General features: G+C 36.4%; 1 protein-coding gene across 1 annotated transcript in view; it reads left to right on the top strand.

The window, feature by feature from the left end:
• The window catches only part of ISA3 (isoamylase 3), a 382462-nt gene extending 360008 nt beyond the window's left edge, over window positions 1-22454 (top strand). The window contains exons 22-24 of the mRNA XM_089430864.1: window positions 6594-6655; window positions 8183-8297; window positions 22040-22454. Of these exons, the coding sequence (XP_089286990.1) occupies window positions 6594-6655; window positions 8183-8297; window positions 22040-22153 (291 nt within the window). The 3' untranslated portion in view covers window positions 22154-22454. The remainder of the gene's footprint in view (window positions 1-6593; window positions 6656-8182; window positions 8298-22039) is intronic.
• Window positions 22455-23886: the final 1432 nt, after the last annotated feature.

Raw genomic sequence — 23886 nt, 5'->3', positions numbered from 1 at the left:
TCGTGAAGTGTTGCAATATCCCTTTCTCTCAGCTGAAACTCCATCTCCGGATCAAAGGCACCCGGATAGTGCAAGAGAGCCGATCTAGGAGTAGGCCTTATATCAACTGGCATCGAATAATAAACTTGGTTAAATCTGGCTGAAAACTGTTGTACTGTATCCCCTGGCAATCTTTTCAGCTGGTTATACTCTTCTACAATCAAGAAAAGGTTCTGCCCGATCATCCACCTATCGAGAAAAACTTTGACGAACTGCTGGAAATCTGGGATGCTTGCATCAGGCAGGGCTTTGAACCAACTCTTGACTTTGGCTTGCAAAGAAAGAGCAAAAAACCTTATACTGACATCTTCTTCATCAACTTCAAAAAGATCTAGAAAAGATTCAAAATTCTGCACATGTTGCTCAGCGTTGACATTCTTACATTCACCGTCAAACCTCGGCAAGTATAGATCATAGTTTTTGGGGAAAGCATGGAGAACAGAAGGTAAAACAAGAGGTTTATATCGATCTGGAATTTTACAAGGTGTAGGGATATGTACAGCAGGTATAGAATCAATCTTGGTCTCTTGAGGCTCATCAATTTGAAGATGGTCATCACAAGATTTAGAAGAAAGGTCTTGATCAAGCTCAAAGGCGTGCAAATCTTTGGTATTCACAATCTTCAAAGGGAAAGAATCAACTGCAGGCCGAGGATCTCTTCTCAAATACAATATACTTTGCAAAGCCTTCTTGACATTCTTGGGAAAAGAGAAGAAATAATTTATGACAAAGAACAAAATGTCTTGGATGCAATTCCAACTTGAATACCTGATATGTTCATATTGTCCTTTCATGTTTCTGCTGGTCGGGATCATCCTCCAGTGGAGTCTTTGGATCTGATCTCGAAAATGATTTAGAGTCGCCAGGTGAATGATTTCAGCCTTGCCAATGTCTGATCGTTGTTCACCATCAACAATCAGATCTAAACTTAATACATGTACTGGGGTAATTAACAAGTTAAATGTCACGTTTACAAGCTAGACCGGAGATTGACTAAAGCAGCGTTTATCTACTTTCGCTAATGCAAAGCAAAAGCGTTTCGAAGGCTACCTGGCATAACTTCAGGCTCCATCTGTAGCTAATAAAACAAATGACATCAACAAGCAAACCATTTGTTCATCCCCAGTATGGTCGCCAATATGTTAGCGCTCGAATTTGGCCTCAGGCTGAGGAAGGAAAAATCCAAGACAACATCAAACCACTTAGCCTCGTAGCTAGCCCTACGAGGATAGGAGAGGGCTCTATCCGGTCTATCTCGGCAAAGATCTTCAAAGGGCAGAGATAACCAATAAAGAACACTGATTTTAGGCTAGTAAACTGATAGAGAAGGTTTGATTTCAGATTTTTAGGGTTTTGGTGGAAAACAGGGGGAAAGCAATTTTGGGTGCGGGGATGGGACACAGCTTTTACAGAGGTCTTTTTGGGGCAAGGTAGGAGACTATCTTGATGCCTTTGAAAGAGTTGGGTGGATAGGAATGACTGGTGAGGAGCTAAGGAGAGCAAGAAATCACCATGAGTTCTCCTTAAACAGATAAAAACATTGATATTAAGCAAACTTAAAGGCAGAGCATAGCAATCATGAATTCTACCTTATCACTTCATTTGCCTAATTTGCAGAAGGAAAAGTGAGAAAATGATACACATAATAAAACTTACAAGTACATAAGAGAAGCACACCATCAACACAAGTAACCACAGGAATCCCAAAGAGGGCTGCAAAACCCTGGTCTTTCCTTTACCAAAATTGCAGAGATACAAAGTGTAATACAATAGAAGCTTATCCCTCAAGAGTCCAACCATGAAAATGACTAAGAAAATACATAATATAGGCAAGCTAACACCTTTCTTTGCCTCTAGGGGTCGAGCTCATCATTCTAGGAGCTGTTTCAACCAATTCTAAACAAAGCACTACAATCTAGGCAGTCAAAACAACTTGCCTCTATAAGCTAGGAAACCAATTCATTCATTAAATGTTTGCTATTTCATGAATGAATCTTCTAGAATAGGTAAATAAGTGTCATGTCAACATGAAAATACATTAATTACATCAAAGAGGGTGAAAAATCCCATCACAAGTCAAAACTGGTCAAAGCTGGGCGAATTCCTGAGCTGTAGATGAAAAATTGAGAAAATGTGCTGATGCGTAGCGCCCCAATCCTGAACGCGTAGCACGCCTTTGAGCCAACTGTTGAGGCACTTCCCGGCATCCAAATGAGGCAAAAGTAGGCTTGTTGGAAAGGTCTGGATGTCTACTTTCCAACCCAAGTGGAATTTCTCAATTTGGTGGTCATTTGCCCCTCCAAAATTGTAATCTCCCAAGACTGATTCCTGTCCGTCCAAAAAGTAGCAGAAAGTCATTTTTTGCATGTTTTTTGACCTTCTGAGGGCTCAAAACTTGATGAAATGTCTTGTCCATTGCTGAGCAAGTGTAATTTGTCATGACAAATCCAAAAATGCTGAGTTTTTGAGAAATGGACTTGCCCATCTTCAGGGTAGCGCGCTACGCGTTCAGAGCAAAAACCTGTGTGTGGCACAAAAAATTCACAATTGACAAAATTTTCTCCAAATTTCTTGAAATTTGGGCTGGGAGTCCCCAATCAAGTACCATGCTCAGTCAAAGAGGATTTGGTCAAAATTTGGAGTGGATCGGGCCTTTTCTGTCGTTTTAGTGCCTTGGCCAACCTCCTTGGATCTGGCGATTGTATTTTTGACATTTCTCTAAAACCATGACACCTGTGCAAAAAGTGAAGGAGGTTTTTCTTCTTGGCATGTTGTGGACAAAAACCTCTCTCAGTTTTCCAAAATTCATCTTTGATTGCTCTGAAACATCTTTTGAGTGAAACTTATCCCGATGTGTGGAACAAGGGATTTTGCCGAAATGAAGCGAAATGAAGGGGATAAGGGGCTTCTAAATTCTTGAGAAATTTTTTGGGAGTAGGGAGGAATGTTAGGAAGCAGGGGAAAGTGGAATCTCAGAGATTGAGTGAGGGGAAGGGGTCCAAAAGGGCAAAACACAGGCCCAACCTAGAAAATTGCCAGGTTGTAGCAAGAAACTAGGGTTTGTGCGAAAATGAGGATTTTGGGGGATCTCAGTGATGGGAAGCATTTGATAAGGTACTTTAAGGATAGGGGAAGGTGTATGAACATCAGGATACAAGTTTCGCTAATGATTTGACCGTCCAAGAGATATTGCCTTCAAAACCCTAGGAGAGGTAAATGACCTTGCCTGGGCGCAACTGAAGCATGAACAAGGTGTAAAATGACTCATTCGACACTGACATGATAATGACAACCCTATGAATGATGATAGACTCAGCTGAATAGTGACATAGATTGGCATTTGGACAACTTTAGAAGGAGTGAAAGCAAACCCTAGACCTAATGCCTAGTGACCAAATTTTGCTTGAAGACTCACTGAAATGACAAAATTTGACCTTGACACTTTAAAATCACTTTGTAAGAGCATATTTGATCACTGGAGGAAGGCTGGAAAGACTGACATTAACAGATTCGGGTTGGGATTCTCCCATATCACTTGGCCTTTGAGGCAGATTACGAAAGGAAGACTGAAAGCAAAGTTTTTCTAGTCTGAGTCCCAATAGAAGGCGTTCGTTGAGCTAAAGCACTACGTCTACTCTGCACCTATACTCACATTACTAGACTTGTAGCATCCATTTGAAATTGAGATAGACGCCTCCGATTATGCTATTGGTGTAGTCCTCACGCATCCAGTGGCCTATCATAGTGAGACACTTTCCAATACAAGTCAAAAGTACCCCTCCTATGATAAAGAAATGTATTCTATCGTGCAGGCTTGTTGACAATGGAAACATTACATTTTGAGGAAGGAGATGGTCATCCACACTGATCACCGACCTCTTGAGTTTATACAGACACAAGGGAAGTTGCAGAACGATCGCCATCAAAGTGGTCTACATATCTCCAACAATTCCACTTGAACATTAAATACAAGAAGGGCAACACCAATCATGTTGTAGATTGCCTTAGTCGACCCCCAGTTGCAGCACTGACTACTGTTCTTAACTCTTGTGGCCATGAGACCTCTGGATGGCCGCAACTGTACAAAAATGATCCATAGTTTGCCACAACATACCAGATGCTAGTGGATGACAAGCAAGTTCTTGATTTCCATCACCAAGATGCATTATTATGCTACCTGGGCCACCTTTTTGTTCCTTCAAGCGAGTGTGCCAAGCTATTTTGGGAGGTGCACTACAGCCAGGTCATAGGACACTTTGACGTGGAGAAAATTGTGGCTGTATTAAACTATTTTTATTGGCCAAAACTCCAATAGGATGTTGGAAAATATATCAGATCTTGCACTGCCTGTGCCATCGCTGAGCCAACTATCAAGAAGCAAGGCCTGTACACTCCTATGCCTAGTCCTAACCAGCCCTAGGAATCCATCTCCCTAGACTATCTTTCTGACCTCCCTTCTAACAAGCATGGTAATGACTGTGTATTTGTGGTCATGGACAAATTTTCTAAGATGGCTATATTGGCGGCTTGCAAGAAGAGTATCACAGAATAGGACACTTCCAAACTCTTCTTTGAATGAGTGTGGGTACATTTTGGGATCCCACAGACCATTATATCAGATCGCGATAGCAGGTTTCTTAGCGCATTTTGGTCGAGCCTCTGGACACTATTGGACACCAAGCTCACGAAGTCGACTGCATTCCATCCCCAGACTGATGGCCAAACAAAGGTCGTCAACAGGATGATAGTGCACATACTCTGCATGTACAACTCCAAGCATCCACGAACCTGGGATGAGAGCCTTCCCTATGTGCAACACAACTATGACAGAGCTCTCCATAGCTCGACTGATCACAGTCCCTTCTTGTGGGTTTGGGATTTCAACCATTGTGACCGATTGATGTCGCCATGCCTCATGTGACTCAACAGACAAAATCCACACATGTACAATCCGAGGTTGATAAAGAAACCAGGTCTATTGAACACATCTAGCACATTCGCCAACAGGTTCAGGACATCTTGGAGAAGTCTAATGCCAAGTACAATCGACGACATGATCAACATCGGGTGCCAAACAAGTTTGAGGTGGGCGACAAAGTTTGGTTTCATTTGCAAAAGGATTGCCTTATCGGAGCCCATCAGAAGCTCAAACCACTCCGATATGGCCTTACACTATCACCAAGGTTGTGGGAGACAATGCTTTTGAGTGCAGCATTCCCGCATTCCTTGGCCTCCACGTAGTGTTCAATGTGGACCGCCTTCGGCCATACTTTCCACCATTAATGGACACATTAGACATTGCAGAACAACTCACACCAACAAAGCTAAACCCAAACTGCATGGAATAGGTCACAACTAATCGTATCATGGACATGCAAATCAAGAAAACTCGCCAGCAGAAGATCCAACTGTTTTGGGTTGTGAAAGATGGCCAACTCCTACACCAAGGCAAGTGGCACACAAGGGACCAAGTTCAGCAGAATTTTCCCCATATCATGGAGGCAGTCAACGCAATGAGGACCATTGCTTCCGAAGGGGGGAGGACTGATCCAGGTGGATATTGGCGGCCACCCACATATTCCACTTGGACCCCCACAATTGTTTCTTTCAGTTCCTTAGTTGTAGCACAATTTACTATTTTTGGTAGTTTTTCAGGTCTTGAACTTCTGGAGCCGTTTTGAGGCCCTAAACAACATTTTTTTTGGAAAATGGGTAATTCGAAAGTTGGATTCCTCGGATAGACCTTTCTAACAAGGTATCATACACGTCAAACGGAGATCGTATGCCAAAGTTATGACCTCAGGAAGTTGATGTACCAATTTACCACAACGAGGCCCACAGATTTTGGCGCTTCATCTCCTAGGGTTAGGTTTTTGAATGTTTAGGGTTTTCCATTATTTCTCAATAATAAATAGGTCTTTGAGCCTCATTGTAACACTGTTCAGAAGGCATGTAGCCACCGCATATCTTCTCAGAGATAACTTACCATCATCTGAGCTAGTTCATGTCCATACTGCATGTAAACAATTTTTAGTACTTTGTTATTAATGAATTGAAGTTCTGTTTTCGCTGTATCTCTGTGTTTTTGTTCATATTTGTATTTCATTTCATTCCTTATAAATTTGGATCATGTGTTTCTTGTTGAATTGAATAATTCCTCCAAGGAAAAGGTTGTTGGGTTTTCCCAGGGTAAATGTTTGTGTCCTTGTTTGTCGGTCACTTTATGATCCTATTGGCATTTAGTTTCTACGGTTGAGATCTTCTATGTAGTTGCTTTATGATGAATATGAATGCATGAAAAGAGTAACTAAAGAAATCATAAGTAATTATCAGTTAGAAACTTGGAAGAGCCTATGAAAAATCAACAAACCTAGTACTTACCTGTTATTTTGTACTTCTTTGAACATTTTAATTATTCATGAAGAAAATTCATATGATTGCATATATAAAGCATATATGGCTTATCTTTAATTTATGAATCTGTGTTGAAACACAAGATTTGATGATTGTAGTTTGTTATGAAGTATTATTCTAAGCTGGTACTTTTATTGCAGGCTGATATCACTTGGCACGAGAAGAATTGGGATAATTTTGATAGCAGGTTTCTTGCATTTTCGTAAGTTCCTTCTTTGATACCAATATTAATGCTACTATTCTATTTCGAGTATATGATTTATGAAACAAACTATTTCAACTGGATTAAAAGCTAGTTACATGGGCAGAACATGATTGGTCGAAAAGATTTTTGTTTCTTGTCTACATATCGGGGGCTACATTTCCTTGAGGACCCTCTTTTTTGGAGATTAGTTCTTATTTTATTTCATCCTTTAGCATATAGATACATACCATTCCCAAACCATACTATGAAGGGTTAACTATTTTCATGCCTTAATGACAAAGGTCAATACCTAATGTGTTTAGAAGTATACTCTATTGTAAACCTTTTGGAAAATATTTTGATTCTTAAGCCTCATAAAAAATGCTAGAGTTTTCATTTAACCGTGCAACTCTTAATCTTGATGTATATGGAGTTTACATAATAAGAATCTAAACAATTACTGGCAACAGAAAGAAGTATTAGTGATAGAAAAAAGGAATGCTTCTACCATATTGCTAATTCTTTTATTTTTCTCATTGTGCCAAGAGGCACTTTACAGCCTCACATGGGGGAGATGTTGTAACAACGCATTAGGTGAGATGTTATAGTGAAGTGTTAGATTTAAAAAGAGTAATAATAAAACATAATGTCGGCTCAATTAGAAAAGTAATCAAAAGTTAAAAAACCATAAAATTAACAATTCAATTTGTTATATTGTAATAACAATCAATTTCTTCAAGAAAAAATTCATTATATGCATATCACAATAAAGAAATTTAAATAATGACGTTTCATATTCGTAACCATGATATTTCAAAACTCCATGTTTAAATTTTTTTAATAAACATATAATTAGAAGTAAGAATATTTCTATATATATATATATATATATATATATATATATATATAGCAGCTATAAATTAATATCCATTTTACTATATAAATTAAAATAATGATGCTTCATATTCGTAACCACATTATTTCAGAGCTCCATATTTAAATTTAATTAAGAAACATATAAAAACCTATAAAACTTTTTTCTCTCTCTCTCTCTATCTATCTATATAGATATAGATATATCACATTGCTAAATATTATAAAACTCAAACGAAATTGCCAAGGGCATTAGTGTTTTAATAAATTTAAAAATATATTTCTATATATAGAGATGTGAAATTTATATAAATATAAATAGTATTATTAAGAACCAGCATACATCCATCGTAACTTTGGATCTGCCAAGCGCTGAAAGGAATCAAATGTCTTGAGATGCAAACCTTTCCTCAAATTTTGCACTCAAAAAGGGAATATGAAAGAGAAAGGAGGAGGCTCAAAATGGCAACATGTAGGAAGTATGCCTTGATTTGCCAAATCTGCGCTTATTATTTTGTAGACAAATCTTATTATACAACTCTTGATATTTGCATATGCATCTTTTGTATGTTTAATGATATATGTATGACATGTTTTTTAATATCAATGCATATGCATCTTTTGTATGTTTAATGATATATGTATGACATGTTGTTTTAATATCAATGATAGATTGCATGAAGGAAAATACGGAGGTGGAGATCTTTACATAGCTTTCAATGCACATGATTATTTTGTAAAATCTGTCGTGCCTCCACCACCCTCAGGAAAATGCTGGTATCGAGTGGTACGTATACCCTCATTAAATTGCTTGATTATCTTTGTTACTAAGGAAAAGATTTGTGTCTACTTGGGTGTCCTTCATTTCCTTATTTGAAAGGTTGCATTTCAATTTTCCTTGAACTATGTTAAAGTTTAGGTGGTACGGTTTCATAGTTATCTATCTTGTTTTTGAAATTAATATATAGTGCATAGTATATAAAGGCTTATGGTCGTAAGTATACTGTAGCCTTTTGTGCCATGTTCAATTACAAAATATGCCTATATTTTAACAAAATTAGAAGTACTTGGTGTAACTTTCACTTGGTCTTACTAATATGTGTCTACATCTTGTGCTTTCAACTGCATTGCAATTTATCTAGTGCATATTGTGGTTATCTATCTCGTTATTAGAACTAATACATCTCATGAACTATAGATAAAGTATAAAATCACAACTAAATGTTGATTTTTTTAGCATGTCTTGTTACCAATTATGCAACATGCCTTTAGAAGAGTACAAGTATTTTACATATTTTGCTTAATTTTCCTAGTAGGCCAAGTTTCCTCTTTTTCTTCTTTGTTAGCCTTTTAGAAATGTGCAAGTATTTATGTACTTTTCTTAGTTTCAGTAATATGCGATATTTTCCTCTTTTCCTTGTTTAGTATTCTTTTCTTATTAATCATGAAACAAGAGCAAGTGAACAATTGTTGTCTAAATTCTAAACATATATATTTCAAGTCGCGAACTTTAAGACAAAGAACTTGTTAAAGTCTCATCTTCTTTGAATTTGCACATGGTGTATTTTCTTGGATTTTATACACTGGCTTATTTCCTCTGCTAATAAACAAGGCACACCCTTAAGGAACTCTAGTTCCATATACTTCATGTTAGACATGTATACGATAGAACATGTGACTTGTGCACAAGATGTGCCAAACACACAATGTTACATTTATTATTATCGACAATTTAACGTCGGGGGTTCTGATATTTAAAATGTCTGCAATATTATGGAAATTATCGGGAATCTTGAATTTTCAATTCTTTAACTTGTAGAGAAATATCAATATAAAACAAACACTTTGCTACATAGATATGAAAATGAAATTGATATAAGATGTCAAGTGGTACATCTGATATTGATACTGAAAAATGATATTTGTCTTGAGTGATAAGATCTGATAGGATGATAGAAAATCACATCAAAACAAAATTAAATGTATTTCATGAGATGAATCATGGTAATCAAAGCAATGGATTTCCATTTGTTTGCTTGATGGAAAATGGTCACAACATCCCCAACAATGTTATTAGATTTGAACCAAAAGATTGGTTGATAAAAAAAAATATAAAATATTCAGTTTTTGAAAAGAACATATAATTCATGTGCATCCATATGAATCTAAACCATCATACACAAATATGCAAAGTTTCTCATGTAAATAGCAATTAAGGGTGCATATAACCAAAATAGCACCAAGTGCAATCCATCTTTGAATACAATTAATTGAACAAAGAGGCTCTAAATGGCCTCTAGAGTCTTGAAAAAAAATCATGCTGCATAACATCAAAATCTATTGGGATCCTTCTCATCAATATCATCACATGTTCATTATAATAAGATAGAAAAAGCTTAATGTGCCTAATCAATGATGTTGCTTGAGTAAAGGGTACATTTTTACTAGGGTTATGAAAGAGGACTTCAACAATCAATGTCAAGCAATTACCAAAATATAAAAATATGAAGATTAGAAGAGAAGGAATACAAGGATATAAGCTCTCCAAGCTGGGGCCAAAACCCCATAAGGGGGAAAATCTAGAAAAATTTCTTCTTCTTATAGAATCAGATCAAAGTGAGATATCCAAGACCCATTCAATACCTCCACAACGGCCACAAGTCAACCCCCCATTCGCTGTCATACGTTATCCTCAATTGATCAACTCAATCTATCACAAGCTTGTCCTTTAGATGCCTTCTCCCATAAAATACTCGTCCTTCCTATAGCTCATGTTATTGTCCTCTTTTGGCTTTCATATCACAATCATTACATTCCTTCTATAGTTTGTCAATCACTGCAGAAATAGCCTCAATAATCCGCATATTTTTACAGACTTCTAGCCTTAGGAGTTCACATCCTTTCAACCTAGGAAACTCACATCCTTTTTAGATTATATGCCATAGAAAACTCATATATTTTGCTCCAGATAAACTCGCATATCCCTGCCATAGAGGCTCACATATCTTGCCACAGAACATCAATGAACTTGCTTGCCAAAATGAAGGAGAATAGGTTCCAATATATAGTTGTTTGTCTATATGAAGGTTCACGTCCCTTGGGTAGGCCGACTTGGTCTTTTGGAGGATGAATTGACCTTTTGATACAAGATAAAAATACTTTTCCTTTTTCTTACAAGGAGTCCAAATAAGACTTTGAGTCAATTACAAATATTTGACTCAATAAACCCTATGAGCATGAGAACATGCTTTGACTAGTGAAAATAATAATGATAATAATTATTTTTCTTCTTTTTGTTTTTACAAAATACATTTTGATATAAGTATAATTACAATTATGAAGACCGAACCTAGTTACATTTCCAACACTCGCTCTTAACAATGTTCCAATTCGGACTGTGGGAGGGTTTGCACCTCGGGTCTGTGGCAGGGTCTGTACCTCGGACCTCTACCTCTACACTTCGAACTGTGGCTCCTATTCTCTCAAACTGTGGGCTATTCACACCTTGATGCTCGGATTATCTACATAGTGCTCGGATTCTCTACACAGTGTTCGAATTGTCTAGACATAGCTCGGATTGTCTCTATAGAGTTGCTTCATCACCACAGTGCACAACACAAGACTGTTTCATCACTAACAATGTTACATCATCTCCTCGGAATTGTAAGGGCTGCACTGTAGTGTCACTTGGACAGTGGCATAGTAGACTTGCATATTTCTTTATGTATAGTTGCATTGAAAGAGCTAAGTGAAGCACAATAATGAAGAAAACACAGAGAAGCAACATGAACTTGAAATTGAAGTCAACACAGTAATGCAAAGTTATTGAACAAAGAAGTCAACATAAGCAATCTTGGAATTGATTGTATAGTGAAGAAGTATGGCAATGACATCCATGTAAGTTCCATCTACGTTCTTTATTAAAAAGGATTGGTGTCCTTGGAGTTGGTGCTCCTAAACTCAAGGTAGGTGCCTTGGATGAGATAGGGTTGAAGCTCTAGAGGTTGGAGCCTCATCAAGAACCAAGTTGGTGCTTGGGAATAATTATCATACATTGTATTTATTCTTTTATACTCAATACAATTATATTTATACGTTTCTTTGATTAAATTGTGAAGAATCTAGCTGGTAATAATAAAAATTGAAAGAAAATACTGATTCACTCCCCTCTCAGTATTTCCAACAATTGGGATCAGAGCCAGCTTCTTCATAATCAGCCTAACAGTTGGAAGAAGGATTCTTAGTCACAATGAAAAATCAAGAAGTGTCAGGAAGGCTTCCTTTGTTCGATGTGTTGGAATTTCTAAGTTTAACCCGTTAGAAATTCTTCCTGTACTATTTGGTTTATTTCTTCCTACTTGTTTAATTACTTAACAAGTTATTTACCATGTAAATACTAAAAATAAACACAAATACATCATCAACATCTACAGATCATCAACTGAAAGAAAACAAGCGCACAAGTGACACCGTTATTTTTGGACCAATATCCCCAGAAAAACCCAATGCAGGAAAACTGGTGCAACTATTCAGAGGGTTTTATTACTATGCATTTTTCAGAATACAACCAGGGTGCCAGAAATGGCTCACCCGACAAAGAATACCCTCGGTAGTAGTACCTCTCCTCAGAGACAGATATTCCGGCTGATCAATCACCAGATGAACGATTCCACAACAGCTTCCACTGCTCTGCGTCACTCTGATAGGGATTGCGTCATCCTTCCCGGCTCACCAGCACCAAATCTGCCCCACAAAAATCTTCCCAGTGCTGCCTCTTGACCTTGCATTTAGCTCTGCTAGCCTCTATGTCAGCTCTGCTAGCCTCTGCGTTAACTCTTGGAGCTTCTGGTCAACCCCTAGACCCTCAACGTCTCACACGCTGGCCTCTCCTGGCTCTGCGCAACTCCTCGCTGCCTCTGCATAGCACCTAGCTGCCTCTGTGTCAACCTCTTCGGGCTCTGCGCTGTCTCTCTGGTACCAACTCTGCCTCTCTGTTATGTATTCACTGCCCCTCGCTGCTGATCACTGATTCTATCTCTCTTAGCAAACCCTGCTTTAGAGAATAGAATGACTGATCACTCTGGTGTGTTCTCCAACTGACCCTCAAGCCTCCTCTTATACTTTTCTCGTTGGTCCATCAATGACTGAGATTAAATATCTAATCAATGGCTAATATTAGATTTGGCTTGATCCATGATGTTTGGAACCTTCTAACCCAGTTTTATATTAATACCCATTAATATTTTTTTTCCTAAGTTTAGACATAGCAACTCCATTAAAAACATTAGTTATTTTAATATCTCCCAAACCAGTGAGAATCTGCCCAAACCATTTCTGGGTCCTGGAGATCTCATGTGATTTAACCTCTCCACTAATTTTCATGGCTAGAGCACATCGATGCTACCTCAAATCAACATGATGGCACAAATTTTGGTTTTTGGAAAAAAAAGAATGTCCTACTACTTAATGTCCCTTGGACTTGAAGTTTGGCATTCGGTTTTGAATGGGTACACTACTCCTTCCACTCTTCCAATTGATCAAGATGAAAGGAAAGCTTACATTGCAAATGCAAAAGCCTTAAATTCCATCACTAGTGGAATAACTGATTCTGAATTTACAAAAGTCATGAATTGTGACTAGGCCAAAGAAGTATGGGATAAGTTGGTTAGCTTATACGATGGGGACTCCAAAGTTAAGAAGGCAAAGCTTCAAACTCATAGAAGGCAAGTTGAAAGTCTGAAAATGGATGATGAAGAAGATATTGCATCATACTTTCTTCGAGTAGTTGAATTGCTCAACTCTCTTAAAGGATTGAGAGAAAAGATTGAAGAAAGCACTGTTGTTCAAGAGGTCTTAAGATCTCTCCCTGATAGATTTTACTCCAAATTAAGTGCTATAGAAGAAATGAAGGACCTAGATACTCTCAAGATGGATGAACTTCATAGAATCCTCATTGCATATGAGATGAGAAAAGGAATCCCAAGTTCCAAAGATGCATCATTCAAGGCCTCAAAATCAAAAAAGGGGAAAGGATGGAATACCAGCAGTGATGACTCCGATGTTGAATTCGAATTGGCGCAATTTGTACGAAGACTAAAGAGAGGATCCAAGCTAAAAGGTAAGTACCCTCTTATTTGTTTCAATTGTGGAAGAATAGGTCATTACGCTGCAAAATGTCCTCATAAGCATGATAGTGATGATGAGGAGGGTCTTAAAAGGATGGCAACAAAAGGAAAGGGTTTAATAAGAAGAATTTATTTTCTAAGCAAGATGACTCTGATGAAGATGAATTTGTAGTCGTCAAAAAGAAATCAACTAATCATTTCCCTCATCGCAAATGAGGTAATGATGAATCAGATGAAGAAAATGACTATGCTGGAAGCCAAGAAGTATTATTCATGGCATTAACAAATGATGATGATTTAGGACTAGAAGGAAATGTAGTTGAATTGTTAATGAGTGCCATTGAAGAAAATCAGAAATTACGAAATAAAATCATTTCTCTCAAGGTAGAAAAGGAGGAAGCAAAGGGAAGGGAAGACCTCTTGAAAAAAAAGCTAAAAAAAAGGAAGAAATCTATGAAATTTGTGAAGCTGAAATAGTATCTCTGAGGAAGGAATTGGAGCAAGTCAAAAAGAGTTGGGAAATATCTCAAACACTTGACAATATCCTAAATGCTCAAAAACCTCAATATGACAAATTCGGGATTGGTTTTAAAGGAGAATCATCAAGTGCTAAGGATAATGCAAGAAGCTATGCCGACATATTTTCCAACAATCCAAAAGAAGAAAAATCATCTCATCAAATGCCCATCTCAAAGCCAAAGAATGAAAAAAGTGTAACTCCAAGGAAGAATGTTGATTCAAATCATGGCTATTACAACATGTACCAAACTATCTTTTTTGGGCATTGTTATTATTGTAAAAATTTTGGTCATCAAGCTAAACATTGCATGGCTTGTAAGAATAAAACACCAAGATTGAAGGATCAAACAAATAAACCACGTGGTCTCAAAGAGCAAGGACAAATCAAGACTTATAACTCCTTTGATCCTTTGACCAAGTTTGATCCAATTTGCTCATTATGTAATGATTATGGACATAACGAACAAAATTGTCCACTCAAAAGAAGAGAAGCTAGAAGGGAGAATCTCAATATGGATAAATGTGGCCTAGCTCTATGTGCTCATAGTGATGAAAACCATTGGTTTGTGGACAGTGGATGCTCAAGACATATGACAGGTGACAAAAAGAAGTTTGTCTCATTGAACAATAAGGATGGAAGTGTATCCTTTGGAAGTGGATCTGCTAAAATCACTAGAAAAGGGACCATTGCCCTTGTTAATGGAAAAGGAAAGGCTCAAAACACTTTGCTGGTAGAAGGACTCAAACACAATCTCTTGAGTGTTAGCCAAATTTGTGACCAAGGACATAATGTTGTCTTTAGCACCAAAGATTGTGAAATAAGAAACTCATCCTCAAGAGAACTTGTGGCTAAAGGAGTAAGAACACCAGATAACATTTACATCTTGAGCAAAATCCATGAAGATAAATGTTACTTGAGTCAAACAGATGAAAGTTGGTTATGGCACAAGCGATTGGGGCATACAAGTTTTGATAATGTGACCAATATTAGCAAAATTAATGCAGTAAGGGACATTCCAAAGATGTTCAAACCAGATCAGGTTGTATGTGGCCCATGTCAACATGGTAAGCAAATTAGAACTGCCACAAGACTAAGGAGTTCTCAACATCAAAAACTTTGGAGATCATTCATGCAGATTTATGTGGGCCAACTAGAACTCCAGCGCTCCAAGGAGAAAGGTATGTTGCTTTATTTGTTGATGACTATACTAGAATGATGTGGGTATATTTCATAAAATATAAATCCAAAGCATTTGATTGTTTTAAGAATCTTAAAGCTCTTGTAGAAAATGAAAAAGATTCTAAGATTAAATGTCTTAGAACGGATAGAGGGGGAGAATTCACATCAAAAGAATTTGATGAATTCTGTAAAGTACATGGAATCAAAAGAGAACTCTCTGTTGCTAGAACACCCAAGAAAATGGGGTAGTTGAAAGAAGAAACCGAACTGTTCAAGAAATGGAAAGAACATTGTTACCAGTAGCTGACTTGCAACCAAAAGTTTGGAGAGAAGAAGTCGGGACAACGGTGTATACCTTGAATCGAACTCAGCTAAGACCAAATAATGAGAAGACTCCTTATGAATTATGGAAAGGAAGACCTGCTTCAGTAAAATACTTCAGAATTTTGGAAGCAAATGGTTCATAAAGATCAATGATGACTCACCAGGAAAATTTGATTCTCCGGTTGACGAAGGAATATTCCTTGGATATTCTACTAAGAGCAAAGCTTACAAATGCTACAATAATCGACTACAGAAAATAGTGGAAAGCATTGATGTGAAGATCGATGAAGCCCTTCCAGAAAAAGAAATTAATGATCATGAAGTTGAACCCCTCATTGAAGAAAACGAAGAACAACCTAAAAAAGAAGAAAAAGATCAAGAAAAACAAAATGAACCATCTCAAACTCCTTCAAAAGCGAAATTTCTCCAAAAACATCATCCGGAAGAGCAGATTATTGGCAATGTAGATGATGGAATACAAACCTGAAGAAGGATGACAAGTACACCAAGGAAAAATGATGTTGCTCTCCTGTCTATGATAGAACCGGAAACTTTTGCTCAAGCAAGTAAGGATCCTAATTGGGTGGAAGCCATGGAAGAAAAAATGTCTCAAATCAAGAAGAATAAGACATGGGAGCTGGTACCTCGTCCAAAGGATAAAAATATAATTGGCACCAAGTGGGTATTCAAAAACAAAATGAATGAAGATGGACAAATCATCAGAAATAAGGCAAGGCTTGTTTGTAAAGGTTATTCACAAATTGAAGGAATCGACTTTGAAGAAACCTTTGCACTAGTAGCTCATATGGAAGCTATAAGGATGTTCTTAGCATTTTCTTGCTCAAAAGGATTCAAAATCTATCAAATGGACGTAAAATCAACATTTCTGAATGGGGAACTCGAGGAAGAAGTCTACATGGAGTAACCAGAAGGGTTTGATCTAGCAGAAGGAAAAGACTTTGTATGTAAGTTGAAAAAGGCATTATATGGGTTCAAACAAGCCCCTAGAGCATGGTACACAAGATTGGATCACTATCTACAACAACAAAGTTTCGAAAAGGGGGTGGTAGGAAGTAATCTCTACATAAAGATGGACAAGGATAAGTTACTAGTCACTCTTGTCTCTGTTGATGATCTGATTTTTGCTAGCAATAATGATGAGATGAGCCAAGAGTTTGCTCAAAATATGTCAAAAGAGTTCGAAATATCGATGATTGGTGAGTTATCTTACATCCTTGGACTACAAGTATCTCAAACCACAACAGATATGCTCATATCTCAAGCAAAATATGTTAAATACATGCTTAAAAGATATGGGATGGAAGACTGTGCACCCATGAGCACACCTATGACCATAGATTGCAAATTAAACAAAGATGATGACTCTCCTCCGGTGGATGCAACTCATTACAGGTCAATAATTGGTGCCCTTCTATACTTAACTGCTACTAGGCCAGATTTTGGTCTTTGGTATCCTAAGAGCTCAACTCTTACTATGACTGCATACATTGATGCTGATTGGGACAGAAGCATCGATGATCGAAAAAGTATTATAGTGGAAATGCATTCTTCATGGGAGATTCTCTAGTATCTTGGCTCAGCGAAAAACAATCATCCATATCACTCTCTACAGCTGAAGCCAAGTATATAGTTGCTGCAGATTGTTGTACTCAAATATTATGGATGAAGGAAGCTCTTAAAGATGTCAACATAGATACCGACCATCTGATCACCATCTATTGTGATAACACAAGTGCTATCAGTCTCAACAAAAATCCAGTGATGCACTGAAAGGCCAAACATATACCAATCAAGTAACATTTCCTTCGTGAACAAGTGGCTGAACAAAACATCAAGTTGGAATATATCAATACTAAGGAGCAGATTGTTGATATTTTCACAAAACCTCTTCCTCAAGAAGCATTTGAACATCTTCGCCAAAAGATGGGGGTTATTACTCCAGCATCACACTAAGCTGATTCATAAGATGTCGCATGACAGGGGGAGTTCTTGTGCACCCTTTTGCCATTGATGTCAAAGGGGGAGAGAAGAAGAATATTGCCATCCAATGACAAAGAGGGAGATTGTTAGTATAGTTGTCATTGATGTCAAAATACTAAAGAAGACAAGTACATCAAAGAAATGAAGCAACCAAGGATATGATGATGATATGATTAGGAAGGCAATCAATGAAGAAACCAAAACCATGAAGAAGCCCAAGAACCAAAACCATGAAGAAGCCCAAAGGCATTCTGCCATGCCTCCGGTTCTGCATTATTAAATGATTAGTCACATGAAATAATATTTTTATCTGTCTTAGAAAAGGAATTTCATCATGACACCTGGACCATCTGGAAGGGAATAATTTTACCTTTCTAATGAGCTATTATGTGTCCTGAAATTCCGAATAACAAGAGAGAACAATAATTTACAAGTTGAAGACAAGTTCCTGCCAGTGAGCCGACCTATGCCTAACTAAACTCATGTAACTAAACTCATGTAGGCTTAATCTATATATATATATATATATATATATATATATATATATGAGGTCTTCAACGTCAATATTGCTCAGATCAACTCGAATTAGAGAAGCAGGATCAGTGGTTCACATCTCATGAACAACAAGGACCCATACCTTTGGATATATACATTTTTTCTGTGAAGGGTTGCAGATTAAGGCTCTCTATCGAATCATAACTTTTTGTGCATCTTCGGACAAGGTGATTCATCTAGGCTGATTAAGGACACATATGCGGTAAGGATCTCAGGTAACACTTGTGTTAAACTTCGGACTGCTGGATTGCTACTGCGAATTGCAAATAAGGGCTATGGATGAGCAAGGGCCTCAAGATGAGAGTGATTCCTACCTGGAGAGCATGCTAACTGAAGATGTGAGTGATATTGATGACATGGATGTTGATGACATGACTTGAGGAAGCCATTATTCACTATTAGCTATTTTTATTTTAGTGTTTTAAAATTTCCTAGCTCTTGTTTGGAGATGCCTTAAGGAAAATTTTGAATGTAGTATGACAATGGATGTATATCATGATTCTTATTAATATGTAAACTCCAATTTGCACTTGATATCAAACTAGAAATTTTGAAATTTCATTATACATGTTGAATGTTCAATGATGTGCATGTGAAGGATTTTCATTGATTTTCTTCTGTAGATATTCCTTTTTTTTTTTCTAAATCTAATTTTTGCTTCATTGCTTTGGACTTCTTGACTTGTGTAAGTAATTTATAACCATGATCTTTTAAGCAAGAAATTTCTTCATTTTCTTCATTTTTATCCGTGATAACTTTATGTAAGACTTTTTGACTTGTGTAAGTAATTTATAACCGTGATCTTTTAAGCGAGAAATTTCTTCATTTTCTTCATTTTTATCTGTGATAACTTCATGATACATGAAGGTACTATTAAATTTGACTTCACCATAATGTCATGAAGTATGTCACCTTCTTCTTATTGAGATAAGTCAAAACATTTTCTCTTATGTTTAATATGAATGTATCCAAATTTTCAAATCATGTAAACCAAGAATTATGTCAATTTTTTCTTCAAGCATAGTTGTTGATTGAGATTTACATTCATAATCATCAATTATTGGTGGTAAGTCCTTAATTTCATATTATTTGTTGCTTAATATTTTCCTTTTCACTTAGATTTGGTTATGGAATTGATAATTGATTTGTCAAATTAATATTGATGTAATTTTTCATGCCACTCATAACTATTTTAATCACTTTTCTTCAAATATTCCTTATTAATGTAAATAATCTACAATCTACAACTAGAAAATTGTCCTTCATTTATGAATCATAATCCATTTTAATTTTTATAATAATATTTTCTTTTCTTTTCATTTTAACCTTGTGATTTAAACTCTTAAAACTCTTATAATTTAATAATAATAATAATATTCCTACATAAAGATATATGTGTGTTGCAATATGTTTCCTTTGCAACTTAAATAGAAATTGCTAGGCTACGACTCCAACGGTTTAATGTAAATGGAAAAAATTCAAAATGGTTGACAAACTATTTGACCCGTCTGAATTTAGTGGCCGTTAACGCTCAAATTTCCTTCAAAATGTTACCCTTTAATCCCTATTCACTCGAAACAACGGGTGTTGACTCTATGTGTTGATTATTGATCTTAATTTTTACAAGTACTTTACTGTGGATCAATAATACCCTCCACCCTTAAGGGAACTCTGTTTATTATTCGTGTAAATATTTTTTTTCAGTACTGAAGAAGCTGATTATTGATCTTAATTTTTACCAGTACTTTATTGTGCATCAATAATACCTGCCACCCTTCAGGGAACTCTGTTTATTATTGGTGTTAAGTTTTTTTTTTCAGTACTGAAGAAGCCTGGCTTAGCCATACATAGAACCCTTTTTCAGGATTATTCAACATGGTCATGTCATGCGACTGAACCGGGGTGGGGAGGTTATCATTAAACCCGCCCAACCACTCAGGCTGTTAATTTTTACAACTTCTATATTGTAGACCAATAATACTCTCAACCCTTCAGCAAACGGACAGGACTGCCAGTGAATAATTTCCTCCACGAGTAGACCCGACGGCAATTGATGGCAGCTTAAGAATGATAATCACCTCCGAGCCGACACTTTATTCTGGATTCAACAAGTGGTTCGACATGGTTTGTTTGTTTTGGAGTTTCTCTGAATTGGCAAGGCAACGTGTTCCCCGATGTTTCAGAGAGTTGAATTAACTTTAGACATTGCTTTTATTTGCATAGACTCGCGATTTCTCCAGTGCTTGAGTACAGCCTAATTGGGAGTGTACATTCTTAAAAAAGAAAGTCATCTCCTTTGGGACATGTACTTTCAGAATTATTGATTATACTGTATTAATTATTATTATTATAATATTTATTTTATACATAATTAAAAAAAAAATTATGGACCTGGGCCCTGAATCACTAAGTTGAAAATTATGGGACTTGTGCCCTGAATCACTAAATTGTTTCTTTACACAAGAGGTTGACTTCGCTTCTGTTTACTCATCTCCACAATCCACCCATATTCAACATATATAGGTCCAAGTGTGGCACCTTGCATTTATGCAACTTGGGACATTGGGAATAAGGTTTATTTTGATGGTTAGTATATGAAAAAGATGGTTGGGGTTCCTGGGAAGAGGTTGATCTTGGTGACAGACTTGATCTGGTGTAGGTTGCTAAATCAAACTAGATGAGGGATCTAACAGGGGGATCTGTTGCTCTTTGGGCTACTCTGGTTTAGGTTTATGAGGAAATTTCAGATGAGGTGGCCTTGGGCATGGCATGCAAAGCACACATTAGGATATTTGAATATCTGACGTTCTGCTGACAGAACCCTTTAGTACTGAATACGAAGATGAAGAGTGGAATCTTCCGTGTCAAATCTATCAACACGCAAACATGCAGATTGGCTCTGAAAGTGTTGCATCAAGCGTCCAAAATCAACACTCTGCCAATCATTAGGCAAACAAATCCACAAATGGGTAGAGACTAGGATGTAGTCTGGGGAACTCAAAATCTATAATGGCATCTGTGCTTGGGATCTGCCATGAAAGTTGAAATCATAACACCATGATTGAACATATGTTAGTGATCCAGCAATGTTCCAAGCATTGCACTGAAAGACATTTTGTGTAGCTGCATCAATGTTAAACAGAAGGCAAAGATACTTAAACCCAAGGCCTCAATACTATTAAAATTCAAGAGATGTAACCATGACAAAAATCAACCCTCAAATAAGGTCGTGGATCTACATCCAAAAATGTTTCAACACTATGTTGAATTTGATTCTTCTGGAAACCCTATTCAAACTTCCAAATATGCAACAATAAATCATCATAGGTAACATAAGGTGTGTGGGCAGTGCAGATATATAATTGTTAGATTAGTTCAGCAGCCTTTGGAGCAATATCTAACCCTCAAATCAGATTTTAAAATATGCTAGGAAACGGTGCCTAAACCAACAATAAAATCAGATCTAGAAATGCAAATTAAACCTGCTAAATCAGTTTAGTCTTCAGCCAAGTTGTTCATTGCATCACCGCAATAAATTAATCACAAATTCACCCAAAATCATATCTACATTAAACTGTGTTTTTTCAGTTCTTTCATGCGTCTTTAATCCTTTCTCACTATCTATTTCCATCTAGTTACAATGTATGCAAGTATCTGTAGTTTCGTCTTCAGTTCTCAAGGGATTTCTGTTTGTTTTAAAAGCAAGGGCACCGTACACACTTGTATCAAATTTTTAGATTCGGTTTTTGCAAAATATCATTTACTATATTCTTTACGAGTGCATTTCTTGCCTTACAGTATGATTAATTTAAGTTCATATTGCAGGTGGATACCAATCTTCCATCTCCAGATGACTTTGTTGTTGGAGGAGTTCCAGGCGTCAAAAAAGTTTATGAGATGGCTCCATATTCTGGAGTTGTCTTTCATGCAAAACCCTAAACTGAAATTCTAAAATATTACCGGTGCAAATCTTTGCAATCACTGCATTACAATTATTTTGGCCATATTCCCGTGTGCTTAAAGCTTATTTAAGGTTCTACACAGACATATTTAGTCTGGCAAATGCCAATGGTATTGATCATGTCGAAGTGTCTATCTGAGAGCCTATCGCATGAACGTATGGACATGTGCCCAGATTTTCCCTTATTATTATATGAATTTCTAAACGTATTCAATAGTTTGAATTGGATTTTGAGCTTTTAGTGAGGACCACCATCAAACTATATAAGTTCTTTTTTTAGCCTCGTGGACATTAAAATAGGTTCTTTCTTTCTTCTTATGGCAACTATTTAGTTCCATGCCTTCAAGGAGATTATATACAAAATTGCAACCTTATAAATATCTTGAAGATTTGTTTTTAAAAGATTATCATATTGCTCTCCTTGTATCAGGAGATGAGGTCATGCAAATCCTTGATTTGAAAGATAAGAGCCACGAGTTAGTGAAAGACTCCATTTTTATTTGGAAACTATAAGCCCTTTTATTAACAAACTGTGCTCACTTACATCAACTTTGTAGTCCTTCTGTTCACTTGGATGGCAAGATAAATTGTTTAGTTGACGACTACACAATTTGCATTACAAGTTGAAATTGCAAATGTAACACCTGTAGAAAAGCTCACAAATTTAAAAATACGTCCTTATACCCACCCGGGAGTAGTGCAAGGATTCTAGGTGGTTTTATGTCTTTCAAGCTAAACTTGTTTTATCGCCCTTCTTTATAATGGTATATTATACAATCATAACAATAATAAATAGTAAATACTTCATATAAAAACTAAATATAAATATTGGGATTATTAATGGACAGTTATGATACTGAATCATAACATATAATGAGAGCTCGTGCTCGGATGTTAATCTTACATTCTATTGGCATATGTTATGTTGTATTAAATTGAAAAACTATTATATTACATAGTTGAGAAGAGCTGCTAGCTAGAGAAAGGAGTTGTATTCATTTTATTCTTTAAAAGATAAAAGTTACATTGTACCTCTTTCTTTTTCTAAATTTCTTCCAAAAATCATAAAAATATATATTATTGATAATGTCCATACAAAATGTATGTAAATATATATATATATATATATATATATATATTTTTAACTAAAACAAATATCATAGCACATTTTTCATTTATGTAAATATATATATATATATATATATATATATATATATATTTAACTAAAACAAATATCATAGCACATTTTTCATTTATGATCTATAATCTGTTGTACAACCAACTAGAAAAACAGTATGTTAATATTAAACATTAACTCTTGAACAAAAGCTAAAATGAAATCTATTACTAAAATTGTTAATGGGAGAACCTCTTGGTAATTATTAGTTGCACATCTCCAATCCCAAATTCAACTAACTTTATCTCCCCAAATCCTTGATCCATTGCATCTATGAGTAAGGATTCCACCAACTAATTGTTTTCTCTATAAATAAGGTACAATGAATTTCTCTTAAGAGGTTTAAATTTTGGATCTTGCACATTGATTCCCCCTCTCATCCCTTAGATAACTACATGGGGATCACCATAAACTTGGAGCTTATTTAATCCCTTATCCTCTATCAATCTTATTAGTATTTACATTGCCTCAAACTCTTACATGTTGTCCATGCCCACTCCCACACTATATGCGAAGGTGAACCATAGAACTACA

The sequence above is a fragment of the Pinus tabuliformis genome, chromosome 6, assembly GCF_031772625.1.
Source record: "Pinus tabuliformis cultivar Carrire ecotype Pingquan chromosome 6, CPIR1, whole genome shotgun sequence".
NCBI lineage: Eukaryota > Viridiplantae > Streptophyta > Pinopsida > Pinales > Pinaceae > Pinus > Pinus tabuliformis.
Note: the sequence above shows the minus strand (reverse complement) of the source record. Positions and strands in the feature narration are given on the sequence as shown.